This window comes from Physeter macrocephalus, chromosome 18 (genome assembly GCF_002837175.3).
Source record: "Physeter macrocephalus isolate SW-GA chromosome 18, ASM283717v5, whole genome shotgun sequence".
NCBI lineage: Eukaryota > Metazoa > Chordata > Mammalia > Artiodactyla > Physeteridae > Physeter > Physeter macrocephalus.
This window is the reverse complement of record NC_041231.1, coordinates 87,433,857-87,454,963: the sequence shown is the minus strand read 5'-3', so window position 1 is coordinate 87,454,963 and position 21,107 is coordinate 87,433,857. Positions and strand designations below refer to the sequence as shown.

At 41.5% G+C, this 21,107-nt stretch overlaps 1 protein-coding gene and 5 non-coding genes across 19 annotated transcripts in view; 5 read left to right on the top strand and 1 right to left on the bottom strand.

Annotated features, from left to right (window-relative positions):
• Positions 1–10,176, top strand: part of HMGN4 (high mobility group nucleosomal binding domain 4) — a 16,946-nt gene extending 6,770 nt beyond the window's left edge. For 2 of the 14 annotated variants that reach the window (XM_055080110.1, XM_055080111.1), the window contains 4 exons: positions 4,378–4,415; positions 6,067–6,218; positions 8,157–8,250; positions 8,780–10,176. In XM_055080110.1, the coding sequence (XP_054936085.1) occupies positions 8,858–9,130 (273 nt within the window). In that variant the 5' untranslated portion in view covers positions 4,378–4,415; positions 6,067–6,218; positions 8,157–8,250; positions 8,780–8,857 and the 3' untranslated portion in view covers positions 9,131–10,176. The other 12 variants (XM_028479429.2, XM_028479433.2, XM_028479430.2 and 9 more) reach the window with 12 other exon arrangements.
• Positions 974–1,046, top strand: TRNAR-ACG (transfer RNA arginine (anticodon ACG)). Its single transcript has one exon. It is a non-coding gene; the product is annotated as a tRNA-Arg (tRNA).
• Positions 1,663–1,735, top strand: TRNAV-CAC (transfer RNA valine (anticodon CAC)). Its single transcript has one exon. It is a non-coding gene; the product is annotated as a tRNA-Val (tRNA).
• Positions 10,177–19,126: 8,950 nt separating the features above from the next.
• Positions 19,127–19,199, bottom strand: TRNAK-UUU (transfer RNA lysine (anticodon UUU)). Its single transcript has one exon. It is a non-coding gene; the product is annotated as a tRNA-Lys (tRNA).
• An 827-nt stretch (positions 19,200–20,026) lies between these two features.
• TRNAA-CGC (transfer RNA alanine (anticodon CGC)) lies at positions 20,027–20,098 on the top strand. The gene has a single exon. It is a non-coding gene; the product is annotated as a tRNA-Ala (tRNA).
• A 477-nt stretch (positions 20,099–20,575) lies between these two features.
• Positions 20,576–20,649, top strand: TRNAI-AAU (transfer RNA isoleucine (anticodon AAU)). Its single transcript has one exon. It is a non-coding gene; the product is annotated as a tRNA-Ile (tRNA).
• The last annotated feature ends 458 nt before the right edge of the window (positions 20,650–21,107 follow it).

Genomic DNA, 21,107 nt, shown 5'->3' with positions numbered 1-21,107 from the left:
CCACAGAGGGCTAATGCTCTCAAAACTGTGTGTCCCCAGCCCTCAACTTATTTACGATGCTCACCAGGCATGGAGATAATGATTCCTTCTCAGAAATATAGACAGGCTGAAAGGCACACATAAGAAACGCTTCCTGAGAAAGCAAACAAATGTTCCTTTTAAAGGTGTCAAATTCTGAAATGTATGTCCTGAGGTAGGAGCAGCATGCGGTGAGGGTGCTTAGCACAGAGTCTGCTTAAGTAAATATTGGAAATAAAATGTTTTCAACAATCCAAAGAGAGACAAGAAAGAATGTCAGATATATTGTCACCCTACAACGGCTTCCAATTTCCTACAGTAACAGCCAAAGCCCATACAAGGGTGTACAAGGCCAGAGGTCATCTCCCGGAGGTCTCCTAGCCCTTTCCGCTCAGCGCTGGCCTCCTCGACATTGCTGGAACATCCCATGCACGCTCCCACCTCCATGCCTTTGCCCTGGAGATTTCCCCAGTTCCAGGTCGCTCTTTTCCCTGATACCCATATTTATTGTTCATCACCTTTCCTGCTGGGCTTTTCCATTCTCTTTCCCGTTTGTCTTTTTCCCTCTAAGTGCGTATCACCATTATTTTATTTATTTAGTGCTTTATTATCGTCTTCGCTACGTCCATGCAATCTTCTTGAGAGCAAGGATCACCTCTGTTTTCTTCACAGTTGTATTTCCGGTGCCATATTGGTTGAATGAATGAATGCATGAACGAAGAGATGATACTGGGGCAGAGAATGCCGGGCTCTGTACAGACAGACTGAGAAAGCAGCACAGACACTAGGGCGCGTGCAGGCGAACTGGCCGCCTGGGGAGTCCACGCGCTGCAGTCTGAGCTAGCCAGGAAGACGGGGCTTTCAGGGCCAGGCGCAGACCCCACAAGGTGGACTGGTCGTCGCCGCCGCCTGGTTTCTGATGAAGGCATGCCTGCCTGCTAACCGCCCAGGTGTAGGGCCAGTGGCGCAATGGATAACGCGTCTGACTACGGATCAGAAGATTCCAGGTTCGACTCCTGGCTGGCTCGGAGTACGCACTACCCTTTTACTCCTTTCCTCTACCGACCACTGAGGAACCCAAAGGAGTTAGAAAATCCATTACAAGGTGAGGTTTGCCTGGAAGTCTTAGGACCGAGAAGGCCCCGCTTTTGACCACAGCCAGGGTCATCGTTCCTTTGCAGAGCAAACTCCGCGTCCGGCCATGCGGTGGCGCTAGCCACAGCCAGACGGAGAAATGTGCGTGGGCCCCGTGTCACGCCCAGCCCCACCAGTCCATTCCTGCTGGAGGATGGGTTTGAGGTAACCTGGTAAGCAATGCGGAAGAAATTAAGATCCAGAAGTTCAGATTGAGAAGTAATAGTGAAGGAATTGAAGTCTCTTTTGTTCTCCCCCATCCGGTCATTTCCAGAATTATTAAGAATTTCGCTTCAGATCTGTACGCTGCAGGGGCTTGGTTTGCTTATCTAATTGGCCTCGCTGGTTTGGGAGAGTGGTACAAGACGCACGCGCATATTAACGACGCACATTTGCTGGGACGAAGAGGCGGGGCGGGGCGGGTGGGAGGAAGTGAGGAAGTGGGTGGGAGGGAGGGAGGGGCGTGTTCTGCAGGGAGAACTGTCAGCAGGGGAAGTTGATTTTTATCTAGTTTCCGTAGTGTAGTGGTTATCACGTTCGCCTCACACGCGAAAGGTCCCCGGTTCGAAACCGGGCGGAAACAACGTTGGTTTTCTTCTTTTTCTCCCCCACACCCCCCCACCTGTGTGGATCTCCTTTAAAAATCCATTTATTTAAAAAACTCTTCACGCCTCCTTTTCTTGTCTCTCTTGCCCCAGGCTGTGGTGCTGAAACGACGCTGCTCAAGGTGGGTCCGGAGCCCGCGGCCCCGGAGGCGGACACACGCATCGCGAGGGGGAGAACCGGGCTGTCCCCGGCTCTGCAAGGCGGCCCGACGCCCGCAGCCCCGGAAGCGCATCCTCGCCTTGCCTTCCTGTTCCCGGCAGCGCCCGGCTCCGGGCGTCTCTTCGCTGGCCCACTGTCCGCACAGGCCCTGCCCCAGCCGAGAGCACCTGCGCGGCAGGCCGGCAGCTGGCAGCCTCGCGCCCCTCACACGGCCGCGAGGCTCGGGTGAGTACCGTGGGGGCCTTAGCGTGTGTCTCCGGAAAATGGGGGTAGTCCCGCCGCCCTCCATAGATTTGGGACCCTCCTGCAATCTAGCCCTCGTCGTGATTAGGTGACCTCGGGCCCCCGACCTTTCCACCTTGCTTTCCACTCTCCAGAACAGCTGCAGTGGCTCTCCTGGGCTTCGAGTGTGAATCTCTGGGAAAAGCGGAAGCCGGGAGGTGAAGATCGCAGGCCCTTCTGGGATAAGTCCCCACAGAGACTCTAGGGCAGAAAAAAGGGAGGCGAGGAGGGGATTTGAAAGCTTTGGGCCAGCAGGGCCGTGGCCTGGAAGAGGTCGTGGCGGGTGGGCTGGGCTGCCCTGGCCTGGGCTCTTTCTCGCCTCCCCTCCCCAGCTTACGAGGTGCCCCCTCCGGAGGGGACACCGAAGGGCTGAGTCTTCCTCCGCTTTGGCCTTCTGCTCTTCCTGTCAAAAAGAAAATAAAGATCCCAAAGTTAAGAAATGGGGCAACTGTGGATTTTGCGTATTGCCTTGAAGCTTGAGAAAGGTCACTGGCAGCACTTGTGTAAAATCAGGACTTGTGCCCTGGTGTCTGGCCTCTTACCTCTGTTTCTGACATGGTCTGCTTCCATGTTAATTGGATCTATCAAACGCTTTTCTGGGAAAGAACTCTTGATATAACACCAAACAGCCTCAGGTATATTCTGAGGATTTTCTTCTTAGATGTATTATTATTATTATTATTATTATTATTATTATTACTATTTCTAAGAGTTAGCCAAGCCTAGTCTCTCAGATCGCATTGCTCCAGATTCCCTCAAATGACTGACAGGAATGTGATGTTTTTATGGCATAAGACAAGAAAGGGCAATCCTTACCTAATAAACTGTTTTCTCTAACTTCCTTCCTCCCTCCCTCCCTCCCTTCCTTTCTTCCTTTTTTTTTTTTTTTACAGGCAACTTGTATAGGCATCCCTTTCCCAGCCCTATTATTCCTCCATTTTCATACCTTCTCTGAAAGATCCATGCTGTTATCATCTTGTAGTTTCCCTTGTTAACAAGACAATAAGTTTGGCAGGTGCTCAATGCAAATTTGTCTAAGACATTTTCATTTAAAATTCCCTCTATAGGGAGACGCAAGAGGGAGGAGATATGGAGATATATGTATATGTATAGCTGCTTCACTTTGTTATACAGCAGAAACTAACACACCATTGTAAAGCAATTATACTCCAATAAAGATGTTAAAAAAATTTTTTTAAATAATAAAATTCCCTCTACACCACTCAGAAATACAGGTGAGTTCCTGTGCCCTGCGAGGAGCAAGGGTCTCAGGGGCCCAGGAGGTGATGGGGATTTGTCCTCTCCATCTGTCTGTGATAACAAGGGGCAGGAATACTTTAGCTGGGAAGCTGAGTGGGCCCCAAGCCAACCTGTTGCAGATCGGTGACAGTTTGTTTGAAGCTTATGGCTCTCTCCTCTTTAAACCAGGTGTGTTCTGGCAAGATGAAGCAGCAGCCCTACCATTTTAGACACACTCTGCCCTTTCTCACCTTCTCCCACTATTCCTCCCTCCCTTCCCCAGTGTCCCTCATTTAACCTCAAATGGAAGCTCCGGCTGCTCACCTTGTCTGATACTTCCTTTGAAAGGTGGAGAACAAAGAGGCCCTGGGGAGTGACTGACACTGTGTGACCTCTTGCTCCTGTATAGCGCTGTACCTTGAATAGGGTCTTTTATTTGTTTGTTTTTTTACTATATCCTCTATTCTCTCCTTCCTAAGCTTGGTGTTGTAATCTTCTTCCAAGTCTTCTCTCCAACCCCAAGGCACTATATTGCCATAAATAAGGCAGAGAGAAGAGGGTGGCCTTCTGGCTTTGGGGTGGGATTGAGACTAGAACCCAAGTTAGAACAAACTCCTTGGAACCCAGTTCAGTAACAGTCAAGGGAGCCAAAGGACATTGCTAAAATGTGCCTCTGCTGGGGATGGCGTGGGAGTGTGTATTGGATGAGGTGGGATTTGGTCCTTGGATACTGGAGAGAGACTCATGATGAAAGAGGAAAAAAAACATGGAAAAATGATTCTGAGAGCTGGGCAAAACATCAAAATTAATCTAATCCGAGATGCATCATAGGTCATTGAGATCTTTATACTCTTTCCTTCTGTATTAGTTTGCTAGGACTGCCATAACAAAACGTTACAGACTGAATATCTTAAATAACAGAAATTTATTTTCTCACAGTCCTGGAGGCTGGAAGTCCAAGATCAAGGTGGTGGCAGGTTTGGTTTTCTTGCTGTATCCTTACATGGTCCTCTCTCTGTTTGTGTTGTCTGTGTCCTAATCTCCAGTATGACATTAGTCATATTGGATTAAGACCTACCCATAAGACTTCATTTTACCTTAATCACCTCTTTAAAGGCCCCATCTCCCAGTACAGTCACAGTCTGAGGTACTGAGGGTTAGGGCTTCAACTTATGAATTTGGCAGGGCGGTGGGGGGGGGGGGGTACGGACACAAATTGAGCCCATTTCTGGAGACAGAGATTGATGTGTTTTGTATATTATTGAAACAGTTTGGGGAATTCCCAGAAGTTAACTTTGCAGAAGATTTTAGCATACCTGCATCTCCTCATCTTTCTAATCATTTGCATATTTTTATTGCAGAAGAAATACATCATTTGCTTTTTATTTCTCTATTAGTCTTTTTTTAAGGCTATTTCTGTCAGTACATTTAAATTTCATAGGTCTTTTTCTAAAATTAAAAAAATTCAAGGCTTCACAGGTAAGAAAAGGACTTTAAGAAATGGATGTTCCCTCCCCCCTTGAGGCTGTTAACAGGGATACCTTTCCACATCCTAAAACCAGCAAGTTCATTAAATGAAGACTTAAACTGAGACTTTCACAAGAATTTCAGTCCAGTTCTTTACAATATGAAAACATGTTATTCAAAAATTTCACTAACTTGTTCTGTTGTCTGTTAATATAATTTTGCCCTGGAAAGTGTTATTTTAACAAAAGGGAATTGTTAGATTCCTAAAAGTTTTTAAATTGTTGCCATGTCTTGGGAAAATAACCTCAGTATCTGTCTTGATAATTTCTTGCCTCATTGATAAATCTCTGTATTCCCAAAAGTTATATTACTTAAAAGATTTATTTGCCACTCCTGAAACTAAAATAATATTGCACATCAACTATATTTCAATTTAAAAAACTATAAAATTTTTAAAGTAAAAAAAAAGTCTTTAAAAAAAAGATTTATCTGCCAGTTAATAATTTTTCTTTTCATTCACATGCATGATGGAATATTTGTAATCCTATGACTTATATATTTTATTACCTAACAAATTATTTTTTTAATTCTTACAATGTATTTGTTTGTTTTTAGTTAGTAGACTTTATTTTTTTAGAACAGTTTCAGGTATACAGAAAAATTGAGCAGAAAGTACAGAGTTCTCATATATTTCTTCTCCCTGTACCTCAGTTTCTCCATTAACTACTTGCATTGGTGTGGTACTTTTGTTACAATAGATGAGCCAATATTTATACATTATTATTAATTATTATTGTTAACTATTATTATTATTTACATTAGGGTTCCATGCTTTGTATACAGTTCTATGAGTTTTGTCCAGTGCATAATGTCATGTATCCCCATTACAGTCAGTAGCATAGAGAATAATTTCATTGCCCTAAAAAACTTCCCTGTACTCCATCTCAAATAATTTCTTTTAAATTAACACCACTATATGGTGAGAGCCTCTCCCTCCCTGACCTCCTTGGCCTTCATGAAAATGAAATAACCTTTTATCCCACCAGCCCTTTTTCATTATTTGTGCATCTGTCTCCTGTATTTGTAAGGTCAGCCACCTGTTCTCCTGATAAGCTTCCTAAATGTGAGTTTCAAGGAACTAATCCATATTCATATACTCAGATCCAGAATCCAGCTAGTGGCCTCTTTTCCTTGAATTTATCTTTATTGTCACCTGCTGTGTTGGGGCCTTTGACATGTGCCGATCGTGGTTCCCCTGCTTGGGATGGACTGCAAGGGATCCAACATGAAGACCGAGCCTAGGAAACAAGACTGTGAGCATTCCCAGGACAGGACATGGGCTAAGAAACACAATTTTGGAGTGAGATGGAAGGAGAATGGTATGGAGTGTCCATTGTTTAGGGAGGTGTGTCGTAGAACAGAAGCTCTCCCTTTGGTTTCCTCTCTCATTCTCTGGTAACAAAAAGACCTCTAAGAATATATGCAGATTATTTAGGGTGACCTTATTTATTGTCCAAGTTGGCACACTTTTGAGAGTAAAAGGGAGCATTATTAATAATATACTAGGGCAACAGGCGCAAAACAGGTCACCCAAATATTAGACCAAATGATTTTCATGCCGTAAAAAATCTCTCAATATTGCTTTCTTCATGGTAAGAACAGCTGTCTTTTCCTCCCTGTTCCTTTCTGGGCACACCATTACCATACCCAGAGTTGAGCTTTGTGATCTCTGGCATCCTTCTCAATTATTTTCTTTACACATTTTTTTCTTCATTGTGTTCGATTTTGGATAAAACAACAACAACAAAAACACAACACTTGTGTTCTTTAAGAATTGTCCAAACATTTCTTTAGTGGTGCATTTGGGAGAGAGTAAACTAGGCATAAATTCATGTAATGTCTAGGGAAAGATGTCCTTGGGAGCGAGCAGGTTGGGTCTGGCTGGGTCAGCAGAATTGCAGGGTGTCTCTGTGGCAACCGGGACTTTTGGACCCACCAGTAATTTAGAATATTTAGAGGCAAGGCAAGAGCACAGTAAGGGAAGAGAAGGGCCCAGCTAATTTCTTATTAGCTTTTCAGTGAACTGCTGTTCAACATGAGATTAGAACTGTTTCTCCTCTCAATTTTTAATCTCTGTTCCCAAAGTTCCTTACAAGGTACCAAGGGAAATAATGACTGATTCAAGGCGCACTCCCACTTTGGCTCCTTCCCTCTTCTTTACACTAACTCTCATGTCTCCCTCTGTTCCATGAGAAGGAAGGAAAACTGCAAAGTTTCCAGAAATTCTTGTCATAGTGGAAAAATGGGGGAAGAATAGATAATGAAAGTAGATAGAAAATAGAAAAATAGATAAAAGATAATGAAATTATCATATAATCAAATTATCAAGTGATAATTTGATGTTTTAGCACCATTTACGGGTGGTTGCCTTTGTTAGCCGAAGAACATAAAAATCAAATCTAAGTTTGCTCAAAAAAAAAAAAAAAAAATCTAAGTTTGCTCAAGGACCATGTTTGCCCATTCTATCTAGACGGTGAGGTCCAGCGAAAACACAAAACAAAACTCTGGAGCAATTTAGAGAAAAGATAATAATTTTTTTTTTTCTTAAAATAAAACATTGTGGAGTAGGGCAGGGCATAGGGTTACAGAATTCCCCAGGAAACACTTTCAGGGGTGGGGCAGAGGGTGTGAGTGGCTAGTTTTGTCCCAGAGCTTTAAAAAAGTCCCACAGTGTTTGAATGCCAGCCATGGACCCAGGTCCTAATTGCCCAGAATCAAAATAAATCACGTCTATTTGTGCGGCCTTGAATCTGTGCTCGGGGCTACGCATCTTCTTAAAGTGGCTTTTATTCTTGAGCAGACACATAAAATTGCTCTGTAAAATATAGAGAATAATGGTGTATTACCCCTGTGTTGTTCCCCACCCGCCTCCAGTTTAAGGAAGAGAACTCCCGTGCCCTCTCCAGCCACCATCCTTTTCTTAACTCCCTGAGGTGACTACTGTCCTGATTTTTATATTTATCTCTTGCTTTTTTGACTACATACTTGTAGCCTAAACAAGTCATTTAGTTTTACACTTATAAATGGATCCATACTGTAGATCCATTTTGTAACTCGCTTTTTTTTGCTCAACATTATGTTCTTGAGATTCGTCCATGGTTTTGCATATAGCTGTAATCTATTCATTTCTGCTGCTGAATAGTATTCCCTTGCATAGATATTACCAAATGTATTTATCTATTCTATTGAAGGACACGGAATGGTTTCCAGGTTTTTGAAATTAACAGGGTTGCTAGAAACATTCTTGTCGGGGTCTCTTGTGCACAGCCCCAAGAATTCCTCCAGGTAAACACCTAGAAGTGAAATTGCTTTAAATAATGCCACACACTAATTTACACACATGTAAACACACACCCTAGCAGTGTATGTGTTTTAATTGTTCCATATCTGCTGAGCCCTTAATATTGTCAGACAATATAGTTTTCACCAATTTGATGGATGTGAAATGTTATATCCTGTGATTTTTTTATTCATTCCCATATTACTAATGAAGTTGACTTTTTTTTTTTATTCACCATTCATGCTTTTTCTAAGAAGTACGTATTAACACTTTTGCCCATTGTTTTTAAATTTTCATTTTGTCCTTTTCTCATAGATCTATAGGAATTCTTTACATATTCTGGACTCTAATCCTTTGTCAGTTATATGTATTATGAATATCTTTTCCCCAGCTTGTAACTTATCTTCTTACTTTTTATGCATCTTTTTGCTATATAAAAATTACTAATTTTAATATAGTCAAATTTGAATTTTAATGTAGTTAAATTTGTCAGTCTTTTCCTTTACGGTTTACACTTTTTGTGTCTTGTTAAAGAAATCTTTCTAGGAGCAGTGAGGAAGACAGAAGAACCGCTTGGGCTGGTAAAGCCATCTGCCAGGCACTACTGCCACCATGCCCAAAAGAAAGGCAAAAGGAGATGCTAAAGGTGACAAAGCAAAGGTGAAGGATGAGCCACAGAGGAGATCGGCACGGTTGTCTGCTAAACCTGCCCCTCCAAAACCAGAGCCCAGGGCAAAAAAGGCCCCTGCAAAGAAGGGAGAGAAGCTGGCCAAAGGGAGAAAGGGGAAAGCAGAAGGCAACAAAGATGGGAACAACCCTGCAAAAAACCGAGATGCCTCCACAGCCCAGTCACAGAAAGCAGAAGGCACTGGGGATGCCAAGTGAAGTATACTTTTTTGATAGCTCTGTACTTCTAAGTGACTGTACTGTTTGAAATACTATTTTTTTTAAATCAAATTTTGTAAAGACGTAGATTTTTTTTTTTTAAAGTTATGTTGTTAGCACACAAGACGCTTTGTTGTTATCTTTTGTGGAAAGGGCAAAATAACCACTAGTAGAATGTTTCAGAAGCTGGATTGAAATGGGGGAAAACAGAATTTTCTATCCTCGTATTTGAAGATTATTCTTGGTTCCCAGGAGAGATTCTCCGACATTCACACATGACAGCCACTATGGCTCAGAAGCCTTACCGTGTGGGGAAGCAAAACCTCATGTCTTCTCCTTTCCTGATGCCATCAACACATCCTTGACTTCCTGAAACCAAGAGTCATGATGCGGCCCTGGCACCCCTAGAATCAGCTGCATCAGGTAACAATACTCAGGATTTCTGGTGATGACATCAAGGTGGTGTTGCTCAAAAGAGCCAGGATTCCTGTTTGTACTTTGTGGATCATCTCATTAATAATCCTGGAGTTTTTAGTTCCTTTCCTCCGTGTCAGAGGTGACCTGTGAAAAGGTCTTATATGCCTCATGTGAAATAGTCACCCTTTCTGAAAAACTTTTCCTGTTCATTGCAGCAACAGACTTTGTTGACTTTTTGGAGAGGGGAGTTTGAAAGTTATAAGATGTTATGGATTATCACCCATGTCCTGCTGGAAGTAACTTTTTTTTTTTTCTTTTTTGCGGTACTTGGGCCTCTCACTGTTGTGGCCTCTCCCGTTGCGGAGCATAGGCTCCGGACGCGCAGGCTCAGCGGCCATGGCTCACGGGCCCAGCCGCTCCACGGCATGTGGGATCTTCCCGGACCGGGGCATGAACCCGTGTTCCCTGCATCTGCAGGCGGACTCTCAACCACTGCGCCACCAAGGAAGCCCTGAAAGTAACTATTTTTGAAAAGTATCTTATAAAGCTGGATACAAGTTGGCTTCATGGGAGGGGAGGGATCATTTCCTACTCCAAGTCATAAAGATATCCTTTACTGCCTTGTAAAAGTTTTATAGTTTTTTTTTCACATTTGTCTTTAGTCTTCCCTGAACTGATTTTTGCAAAAATATGAGATAGTAATTCAATATAATATTTTTTCCATATGGTAAGTGGTTGTCCCAACCACTTGGTTGTCCCAACTTTTCTGAAAAGTTCATCCTTTCCCCACTGATCTGTAATAGTGGCTCTTTTCATAAATCAAGTTTCTTTTGGGTGGGGGGAGCTGGGAGAGGTCTGTTGATGGTTTCGATTCTGACTCACTGGTCAATTTGTCTAACCTTGTGGCAATACTATACAATCCTGAGTACTACGACTTTAGAAAAAGGTCTTGATATCTCAGGACAAATACCACCTCCACCTTTAACATCACCACCAAACTTTTCTTCGTTGGAGTATCTTGGCTATATTCTTAGCCAACTGCTTTTCCATACAACTTCTAGAATTAGACTGACAAGTTCCAAATCAAACTAACAAAAGGTGGAATTTTTATTGGATTTGTATTGAATTTATAGATTAATTATAATATTGAGTCTTCCAATCCATGAACATGGTATAATTCTCCACTTATTTAGGCTTTCTAAATGTCTTTCAATAAAGTTTTATAATTTTCTCCATAAACGTTTTCTTCCGTTAATATTTCTTAGGGACTCTACCTTTTGGATGCTACTTTATATGGTATATTTTTAGTTGCTACATTTTCTCTTTTCAGCTAAAGTTGATTTTTGTATTCAACAACCTTGCTAAACTCATTAATTCTTATGTCTGTATATTCTTTGGGGCTTTCTATTCTTTGGGGCTTTCTACATAGATAACCATATATTCTTTTTGTTTTGTTTTGTTTCTTCACAGTCATTATACCTTCTTTTCCTTTTTCTAGTTCTAGGCATTGTCTAAGTGCTGGAGGTACAACAGTGAACAAAACAAAGTCTCTGCTTTCACCAAGCTTATACTCTAGTGGGGGAGGGTGTAGAAGATGCACAAATTTATGTGACAGGGTGCTTTAAATAAACAAGTGTAAGTGGGTGCTATTTAGATAGGGTGGTTTAGAGAAGTCCTCTCTGATGAGATGACATTTGTGCAGAGCTCTTAATGAAGTAAAAGAATAAGCTCTTAATGAAGTAAAGGAATAAGAGACGTGACTCTGAGGGGAAAACATTCCAGCAGAGGGAAAAGCAAATGCAGAGATGAGGTGAAAATGTGTTTGGCATACTGAGGAAGAACAAGGAGGCAGAAGTGGCTGAATTGGCATGTGGGAGGGTAAGAGTGATAGTTGATATGATTGCAGAGATAGCCAGGGGCCAGAAAATGGACGATTCTCCACATTGTCACTTTTCTCTGAAAATGATGGGATGCCATTAGAGTTTTGAATAGAGAAACCACACAGTCTAAGTTATCAGTGTATGTGTGTGTGTGTGTGTGTGTGTATATGTATGGCTGATGCATGGCAATAGGGTGTAAGGGGGGGAAGAGTTGAAGGAGAAAGACCAGTTAGATGGCTGTCACAACTGAATTGCTGGAAATTCTACTTTGTCCTGCTATATTACCATCCTTCCTCTGCTCAACTATTCCCACCCCATTTTAATTGGTAAATTACAAATATTATCTGTGCTTTCTCTTTGCCAAACAACAACAGGATCAAAGATAAACATTCCCTGTTGTCAAGAATCCAAAGTCAAATTCAGGAAAGTCACCACTGTGTGCTTGGTGTTGTGATAATACTGCAGGAGGCCCTGACTGATGCCAGAGCATGAAAGGGTATTAGGAAGCACTTTCTGAGGCATAATTGACAACTAAGCAGCAAAATGAAAACAGAAGTTGGTCAAGCAAGAAGTGGGTGTAAAAGGCTTCTAGTAAGAGTAGTAACATTTGCAAAGATGTTAAGAGAATATTGTGCATAGTAGGTGTTCCATAAAATATTCTTGAATCAAAAAAAGTTTAAATGTGTAACCAAATAAGTTATATTGGGCTTTTTAAAATAATAAGGTATTTCTCATTAAGTGCTTATTTGTTTGCCAAACACTGTTCTGCTCAGTGATTTATAATACATGCATAATTTTATCTCCATGACCCTATGAATTGAATCATATTACTATTCCCATTTTTATATTTAGTGAAACTGAGACAGATTAAATAATTTGCCCTGAGGTCATACAGTGAGAGTAAAATCCAGATTAAGACCCATGTCTAGAACTCCAAGGCCTAGAAGATTCCTCATTGTTAAAAAGATCATTGGTGTAACCTCAAAGGTAATCCATCCAAAAATATATTTGGTGTTTCTGAGTAAATTAAGGAATTTCCCAAGATACCACTAGGAAACAGTCAAATGTAAGTAATAATATTCTACAAGCTAAACAGTTGTAATTTCCAATGAAGAAGATTAGTAATGCAAGGAAAATGAATTCCAGGGGAAGAGTGGTCATATGGAATTTAGAATTTTAGTTATCTCTAGCAACATAAAGCTAGAAGGGATATTATTTCTGTACAAGGATGATAATTTTTTAGACAAATACTTATGGAGAAGAACAAATTAGGAAATTATAAATTAGCCTTTAAATCACTCTTGCCTACTCTTCTGATCCATTTGGCATTTACATTCCTATCTGTAAATTCATAAATTAACATTCCTGGTTTATTAATACTCTGAGAATTTGGGTGTCTGACATGAAACAGCCGGTTTTCAGTAATCAAATTTCTGACCATCAGAATTGAGGCATTGGTCCCGGAAGAGTTGGAAAGAAGAGAGAGGGAAACATTTTTCGTATCTGCCCTTGTCCCCTCTTCGTTCTAGTCTCAACAGTGGTCACTGTGCTCTTTGGGAAATGTACGTCACTCCCTTGCAGACCCTGCAATGGCTTCCACCCGGGGTCATGCAAATGACCTACAAACGCCACACTTGAACTGTCCGCAGACGCGGCCAGAAGCGCACCCCGACGCCCCGCCCCTGCGGCCGCACGGCGCCGGGATACACTTCCGATCCCTTCTAGGCCGCCCCGAAGTCCGTGCTGCTCGGGGTCCCCTCGCGCCGGCCTGGCTGGAGGCTGGGACCATGAAGTTCTTTCCCTGGGTTGCTCCTCAGACCCTTCGCAGACCTTGCTCGGGCTTCCGGTCCCGGTCTCTAACCCCGAGTCCCCTTCAGTGAAGTCTGGGCTAAGGGCATTGCCAGCACCCGGAGGTCGCTGCGGGCGCGGGGCTTCTTAACCTTTTAGGTGCCTGGGAGCCCTCTGGCTTCGTGACGAAGCCAATGGAGCCCTTCTCAAATTATATTTTAAAAAACATTAAAATAGGATAACAAAACCAATTATACTACAGAAACAGTTATCAAACAATTAAAATAATTTGCGGTATAGTAACACGTGTGCTTCTTCATTAATATATTAAATATTAAATATCAAGACCCGTCTTATAACTACTGTAACTTCGAAACAGTTAAGTATGAGATATTTGTAACATACTTCATATCTCAAATATGGGGTATGAAAATGTAACTTTTCTTAGTGACAAAGCCGCAGGTAAGACTTATCTTCTGACTGTAATTTGTTGCCAACATTCATCCGTGAAGGACATGCTAAATTTCAGTTAGAGGTTAGAGATATTAAAGATGTAATTTCTTTTTCCTATCCAAGTTCACCAGTCCCCAAGTTAAGAAAACCTGCAAAAGTGTTTAACACAGTGCCTGGCACAAAGTCCCCTCATAACATGTAGATAGATATTAGTAATTTTATTACTTTTCTCGCATCTGTTCAAATTTCTTTTAGGTGACCATGATGAAGTTAATCAAATGAAATCTTGAAGGAGCACAAAGATAAATCAAGAGTTCAACCCATTAATTCAGTCATTTTTTAAAAAATTATTTTTTATTGAGGTATAACTGACATAATATTGTATTAGTTTCAGATGTCCAACATAATGATTCGATGTTTGTATACATTGTGAAATGATCACTACAATAAATCTAGTTAACATCCATCACCTTACATAGTTACAAAAATTTGTTTTCTTATGACAACTTTTAAGATTTCCTTTCTTAGCAACTTTCAAAGATGTAATGCAGCATTATTAACTATATTAATTTTAGTTAATAACATATAACATATAACTAAGTATATGTTATATATGGTTACATATATATAACATTTTGTTTTTATATATATATACATATATATATAAATTCAGTCATTTAGATATGGATTCTAAAAGAGTGCTGTCTGCATACTCCAGCTGAGGTATAAGGGAAAGGAAAATGTGAATTCGGTGGTTGTAGGGAGTGGGGGGTTGGCAACTCGAAGAGGAAAGAGAGGATGACATGTTTTTAAGGATTAATTCCTTGATTTATCCAGCAAATTTTTTTTTTTTTTTTTTTTTTGCGATACGCGGGACTCTCATTGCTGTGGTCTCTCCCGTTGCGGAGCACAGGCTCTGGACGCGCAGGCTCAGCGGCCATGGCTCACGGGCCCAGCCGCTCCGCGGCATGTGGGATCTTCGCGGACCGGGGCACGAACCCGTGTCCCCTGCATCGGCAGGCGGACTTTCAACCACTGCGCCACCAGGGAAACCCTCCAGCAATTATTTTTAGAGCTTCGGTTATGTGCCAAGACTATAAGGCAGGCCCAAGGGCTTTGCCTTCACCAGAGGGCTATGGTACTCAGCTCCCAGAGACAGAGAAAAAGCTCTCCCATCTGAAGGAAGAGTAGAAAAAAGCAAAAGTGAAAAGCTCCAAACTTTGACTCCATCGTTTCTAAACCATCCATCCTTGCAAGGAAGGACACAAAGGCTGCTTTGCCCAAAGGTTTAGCTCTAGGCATGACCTTTGATGACAAGACCTAGAAGGTGCCCATATATCCTTCCACAACCCTGCAGCCGCAGGTTAAGTTGAGGTAAGATGAAGCATAAGAGCAAAGAAGTAGGTTGTGGGGAGAAATACATCAGAGGCAAAGCAGTTCAGAAAGGTCTTTCTCTTGCAAAGGATTTCAGATTTTATCCTGCTGATCTTGAAAGTTTTAGCCCTGGGGAAAAGCCAGATCAGATTTGCATTTTACAAAAACCTCTGTGTCGTTGGCCTTTGTATGGTTGAATTAGAAGGAGGATATTGGAAGTGGAGGTTTCCCTCCTGTAAAGTATACTGCTTTATTCAGGCCTAAAAAAAGGACTTTCAGGAGGATGAGGCAGAACACATGCCTCCCTTGCTAAAAAAGATAGTTATAAGACAGTTGCCATACTCCTCACACGAGATGGCAAGAACTTGAATTTGGGTGGTAGGTTGGGAGCCGAAATGGAAAATTTTTCACAAAATTCCCTGCATCCTCCCTCTTAAGTATTTAAAATGTAGACTTAGGGATTGGATGTGAAAGAGTGGGGTAAGGGAGGGAAAGGAGTATGAGAAGGGACCGTAATTCCTAGCTTTGGCATTTATGTGGACAGTTGTAAAACTAACTGAGATAAGGAATATACGAGAGAGAAGAGGAGAGAGGAGAGACTGATGAGTGTAAAGAAACGTGAAAGGTCTGAAGGTTACCCAACTTGCGAGCTCAGCTTGTTAAGTTAGCCTGCCACACACAGTTTCATGGATGTTGGTTCAACTCACGAGACTCCTGGGTCAGAGACAATGCACAGTTTATTATTCCAGGGGTAGCAATAACCAGATTATCAGCATGTTTTCTCTGATTCTCCACCTCCAATTTCCAGAGGGCAACACATGACATCTGTACATTCAGTGGACTGTGTTACAGGACGGAAACCCTAAACCTGGGGATCCCAATTCTTTAATAATGAGCAGTAAGCATGCCCGCCTGTTGCTCTGGAGAGAAACATTATCTCTGTCTTCCAAAGGGTGTTTGCTAGATAAGCATCCTTGAAAAGATAATCCAGAACAAAGGACAGTCAGTGCCTCACTAGCAATACATGCAGAAATGTGAGAGATCCATGACAAATTATCTCCTAACAATGAGTTGTTTTCACTAGCTGAGTTTTGTTTTTTAAACAAAGTCTTCCAAGACTAGATGAGTTGGGTGGAGGGTACGTGAGATTTCAAAAGTGAAAAAGAGTGAGGCCAGTTTACCTTAACAGGCCAGAAGCTCCAAAGAACCTCCACAGAACTGTTGACATCTACATTAGTTATTGTATGCTTTTTCTGGTTTTTTAAAATATATATATATTTTAATAAACAGTAGAAACAGTATATATATTTAATAAACAGTAGAAAAGAAGTGTGGTTGACAGTGTAGCTTGGGAATCTAAAGGTTTATCTAAAGTCACCTGCCTAATAAAAGGGTAAATGACCCATGGAATCTTCTAGTAGCTTTTCCCTCTAGGCACTACCTCAAGGTACCTAGGCTTCTTGAATGGAGGATGCAGGTTTTGACTGGTAAAGCAAATTATTAGAATTAGTTGAGTTTTTTTTTTTTAATTTGTTTTTAAATTGAGGTATAGTTGATCTACAATAGTATATAAGTATATATATATACAATAGTATATAATAGTATATAAGTTTCAGGTGTACAACATAGTGATTCATAATTTTTAAAGATGATAACTCCATTTATAGTTATTATAAAACATTGTTTATATTCCCTGTGCTGTACAATATATCCTTGTAGCTTATTTATTTTATACGTAGTAGTTTGCACCTCTTAATCCCCTACCCAGAACTCATTGATTTTAAGTGTTTGAAGATATACAGGCTAATGGGGACAGGTTTAGAGATCGAGAGAATAGTGTAGGATGGAGATATAATTTATCTGTTAATTTAATCCAGTGCCATTTTGTAACTACCTACTATATAAGCTGCTTGACTCCTGGAATTGGAGTAACATTCTTGGCAAGTCTGTCAGTCAACCAATCGCATCCAGGTTGCACACAGATAACAATCAGTTGTTGTTGGCGCACAGATAACAATCAGCTCAGGAAGGCTGGTGTTTCAGCCCACTAAGATCCAAGCTGCAAAATGTAAAAGCTCAAGTGATTGTCTTCTCTTTCTATCTCAAACTTCCCCCAAAGGCTGCGAAAATAATCTTTTGACTCTCAGCTAACTATACATACTGACATATCGGTAAGTCCTTCATCTTCTCAAGAAGTGTAGCAGCTCAACATTTATGATTTTACTGCTTGGCACACTCTCTGAGACCAGGTCGGAATCATCTGGACGTATTCAATTTTGTGATCACCCCCCCTCACCGCTTATTTTTAAAATGTTGTGAGAAAGAGGAATGTTTAATTAAAGTTAGAGGAAGTTTCTTTTCTTTTCAAAAAGCTCGGAGCATTGTAAAAAACAAAACGAAAAAAAAACTTGTGGGGTCACAGCCCAAATGGGCTTCCTTACAGACAGAAAAAGCTTTCATCTACAGGTGTGTGGCCTTATCAAAGTTACAAGGTGACAAGCGCTTAAAGAAAAGATTTCTTGTGTGACTAACAGCAATAATAATGATGATCACATTGGGTTACTTCTTCTGCAGTATTTTCTTGCTGCAAAATGCTACACTCTCTGAGGATTAGCCTCGAGGCTCTCACATTATGAGGCTCATGTGCTGCCTACCATGCCAACAAGGCAAATGACAGGAGTGTTCTCTTATTCTTTTCTAGAGGTTTTATAACTTGTTTGATAATTTTTAATAGCAAAGTAAAATCTTACTTGTCTGTTATCTGCTGGATCCATTAGGATGAAATTTCTGCTTTGGGGAGTTACCAAACGAGGTCTCAATCAAGGGCTGCCAAGTTATGCTGCTTTAGTAGTTCCTAGCAGGGCAGAGATGGTGTTGGTGCCCCTGTGCTCAGGTGACTTGAGGCTTTGGGTCCTCTAGAAGAGTGAACTTGGATTTAGAGGAAAAGGCAGCATAGTCAGGTTACTCAGCATGTAATGGGGAAGAATAATTTACTTTAACCTTCGTATTCTATTGCTTTTGCTACAAGTTAGTCACTAAAGGGATGTTGCCTATAAGCTTAGCTTATACATTGGCTTATCTCTGGGAACCCTTCCTCCCATGTAATGAGCATTAAGCTAAAATACCTTTGTTTAGCTCACAGGAAACCTCCTGACCAGGCCCACCTGTGAATGGCTGCAGGAAGGAAGAAATTAACACATCCTAGAACCAGGACTTTGCCCCCTCCCCTTTTAGTGTAAAAGAAGCCTGAATTCTAACTCAGGGAAGATGGTTCTTTGGGACACTAGTCCACCATCTTCTCCGTCTGCTGGCTTTCTGAATAATGTCGCTATTCCTTGCCCCAGCAACTCATTTCTCAATTTATTGGCCTGTGATTCTGCTAGCGGTCTGAGCTTGGACTTGGCAACAAGCACAGTACCCATTGTTCTGTACTATATGTTACGTTTCATCTTTATGATCACCTTACAGCCCAGTGTTTCTCAATGAGGGAGATATAAAATGAATTTAAGCATGGGTATCACCCAGCATTTTTGAGAATAACATGGAATCTGAAATATAATGCAATGCATGTGGTAAGTGGTAATTCAGGCAACTTTTGTTCCTGTTTCATGTGTGTGTATGGGTCCAGATGTAAACTAAACTACAAACCGGTCATGGCCAAATATGTTTGGAAAGCACTGCCGCTAGGCCATGAATTCTGAGTATGGCACCACCTCTTCTATACAGTTTACCTGGGCATCCCCAAAACTGAGCTCCGAGAGGAGCACACCAATGTAGAGAAGAGGGAGCAGTTGTGCACATTGATTGCTTTTCAAGAAACAGTTTGGCCTTTGATAATTTGTGACCATTGTTAATGAAACTTTTACTCATGCTCTAGATGAAATGTTTTGTGCTGTGGCTTCTGGCTAAAAGGACCTTCTGTTTTCTGAACAGGTCCTAGGTTGTGATAACTATGCCATGCTCAGGGTCCCCTCTTTTTTTTTTTTTTTTTTTTAGGGAAATCAGCTTGTGATTTGAGTTTACCTTCCTTCCTGTTACTATTCTTTTGTGATGAATATATAGGAATAGGAAAAGAAAACGATAACGCCCAAACAGGGACTTGAACCCTGGACCCTCAGATTAAAAGTCTGATGCTCTGCCAACTGAGCTATTCGGGCTCACACACAAAGATGCATTCTATATCAACTATAGTCAATTTATGCATACATTCAGAAGAACGATTTTAGGCATTTCGCCTGTGATTCCACTTCAGAGCTGGTTACTCAGAAAATGCTTGGCATAGAAACTCAGCCACAGTGAAGGTCTTTAAGGCCGCGATAAATCATATTACATTAATTATAATGTCTCCCCAAATTGTACCTTTCTCTCTCTCTCTAGTTTAGATATATGCTATATGTATAAACACTGTATCTCTACGTAGCATATAGAGATATATTCTATAGTACCATATAGAATTCAGTGCAGTCAAAAACTGCAGAAGGTTGGCCTTTAGTTCCTAGGCGTCCCAGAGAAACAAGTCAAATATTCTACATTGGGGCCCAAACACTGTCAAAAGGAAGCCAATCCAATGCTGATGCTTTTAAGGGATAATTAAATCACCTTTCGGCCGCGCTTTGGATACCTGAATATGGATCTAGGGACTGAGGGAGCGATTTGATTTCGTGCTGGGTCTCAGCTGTCTTTGGAGAGGGGAAAAAAAGGAAAAAGAAAAAAGGAAAGAAGCTTTTAAAGGAGAGTCCACTCTTTTTCTCGTCAGATTTCGTTCCGTCTCTAAGTTAAGTGCTTGACAAGGGTCCAATGACTGGAAGGCTTTCTCCACTCGGAATGCCCATGAACGTTGCCCCATCAACCATTTCAAGATTTTTCTGAATAAGCAAAGGAGAATTTAATCTAAGCATTCAGAAAATCTTAGAGTTGCCGAGGGGGGAAAAAAAATTCAGATTCAAAGAATTGGGAAGCACTAAAAACGCCCTTCGTGCAACATGGGGATGTAGCTCAGTGGTAGAGCGCATGCTTCGCATGTATGAGGCCCCGGGTTCGATCCCCGGCATCTCCAGGTCCTTTTACCTACATAATCAGAAATTGCACTTTAAAAACATCAGTGCTTACTTTGTATCCTCCTCTAATTTTCTCGGTACTCTTTTAGCCACGGCGTATAGAACTGTATACGCAGAGAGGGAAACAGGATACCTTTGAGGTTTTTTAGGATCTCTGTAATGAATGAAATTGAAAACGCTGAAAAACACACCCAATGGACAGATGGCCGAAGAGGAGCAACCTGGGAACTTTACCAGGATCCATTAATGAACGGCTAGCTGAGGTAACTGGTCTGAAAACACTCAAAGGGGAGGAGGGGGTATTGTTGCTGGGTCATGGTACTGAAAAGTAGGACAAATGTTGGAAAAAGGACGAAGCCTTGTTTGGTGTAGGCGAATCCAGCAGGTCAGATGCACCATACTGTTTTCCTATTATCAAAACATCAAGAACCAGAAAAGTTTCTTGTAAAAGCTTCCAAAGAAATATGGAGAGGGGTGGCCGGTTAGCTCAGTTGGTTAGAGCGTGGTGCTAATAACGCCAAGGTCGCGGGTTCGATCCCCGTACGGGCCAAAGGTAACTTTTATCCACCACTGTGATTTAACCGTGAAATAATTTTTTAAACATCTTTATTGGAGTATAATTGCTTTACAATGGTGTATTAGTTTCTGCTTTACAATAAAGTGAATCAGTTATACATATACACATGTTCCCATATCTCTTCTCTCTTGCGTCTCCCTCCCTCCCACCCTCCCTATCCCACCCCTCTAGGTGGTCACAAAGCACCAAGCTGATCTCCTCGTGCCATGCCGCTGCTTCCCACTAGCTATCCACCCTACGTTTGGTGGTGTATATATGTCCATGCCACTCTCTCACTTCGTCACAGCTTACCCTTCCCCCTCCCCATATCCTCATGTCCATGCTCTAGTAGGTCTGTGTTTTATTCCCGTCCTACCCCTAGTCTCTTCATGACATTTTTTTCCTTAGATTCCATATATATGTGTTAGCATACAGTATTTGTTTTTCTCCTT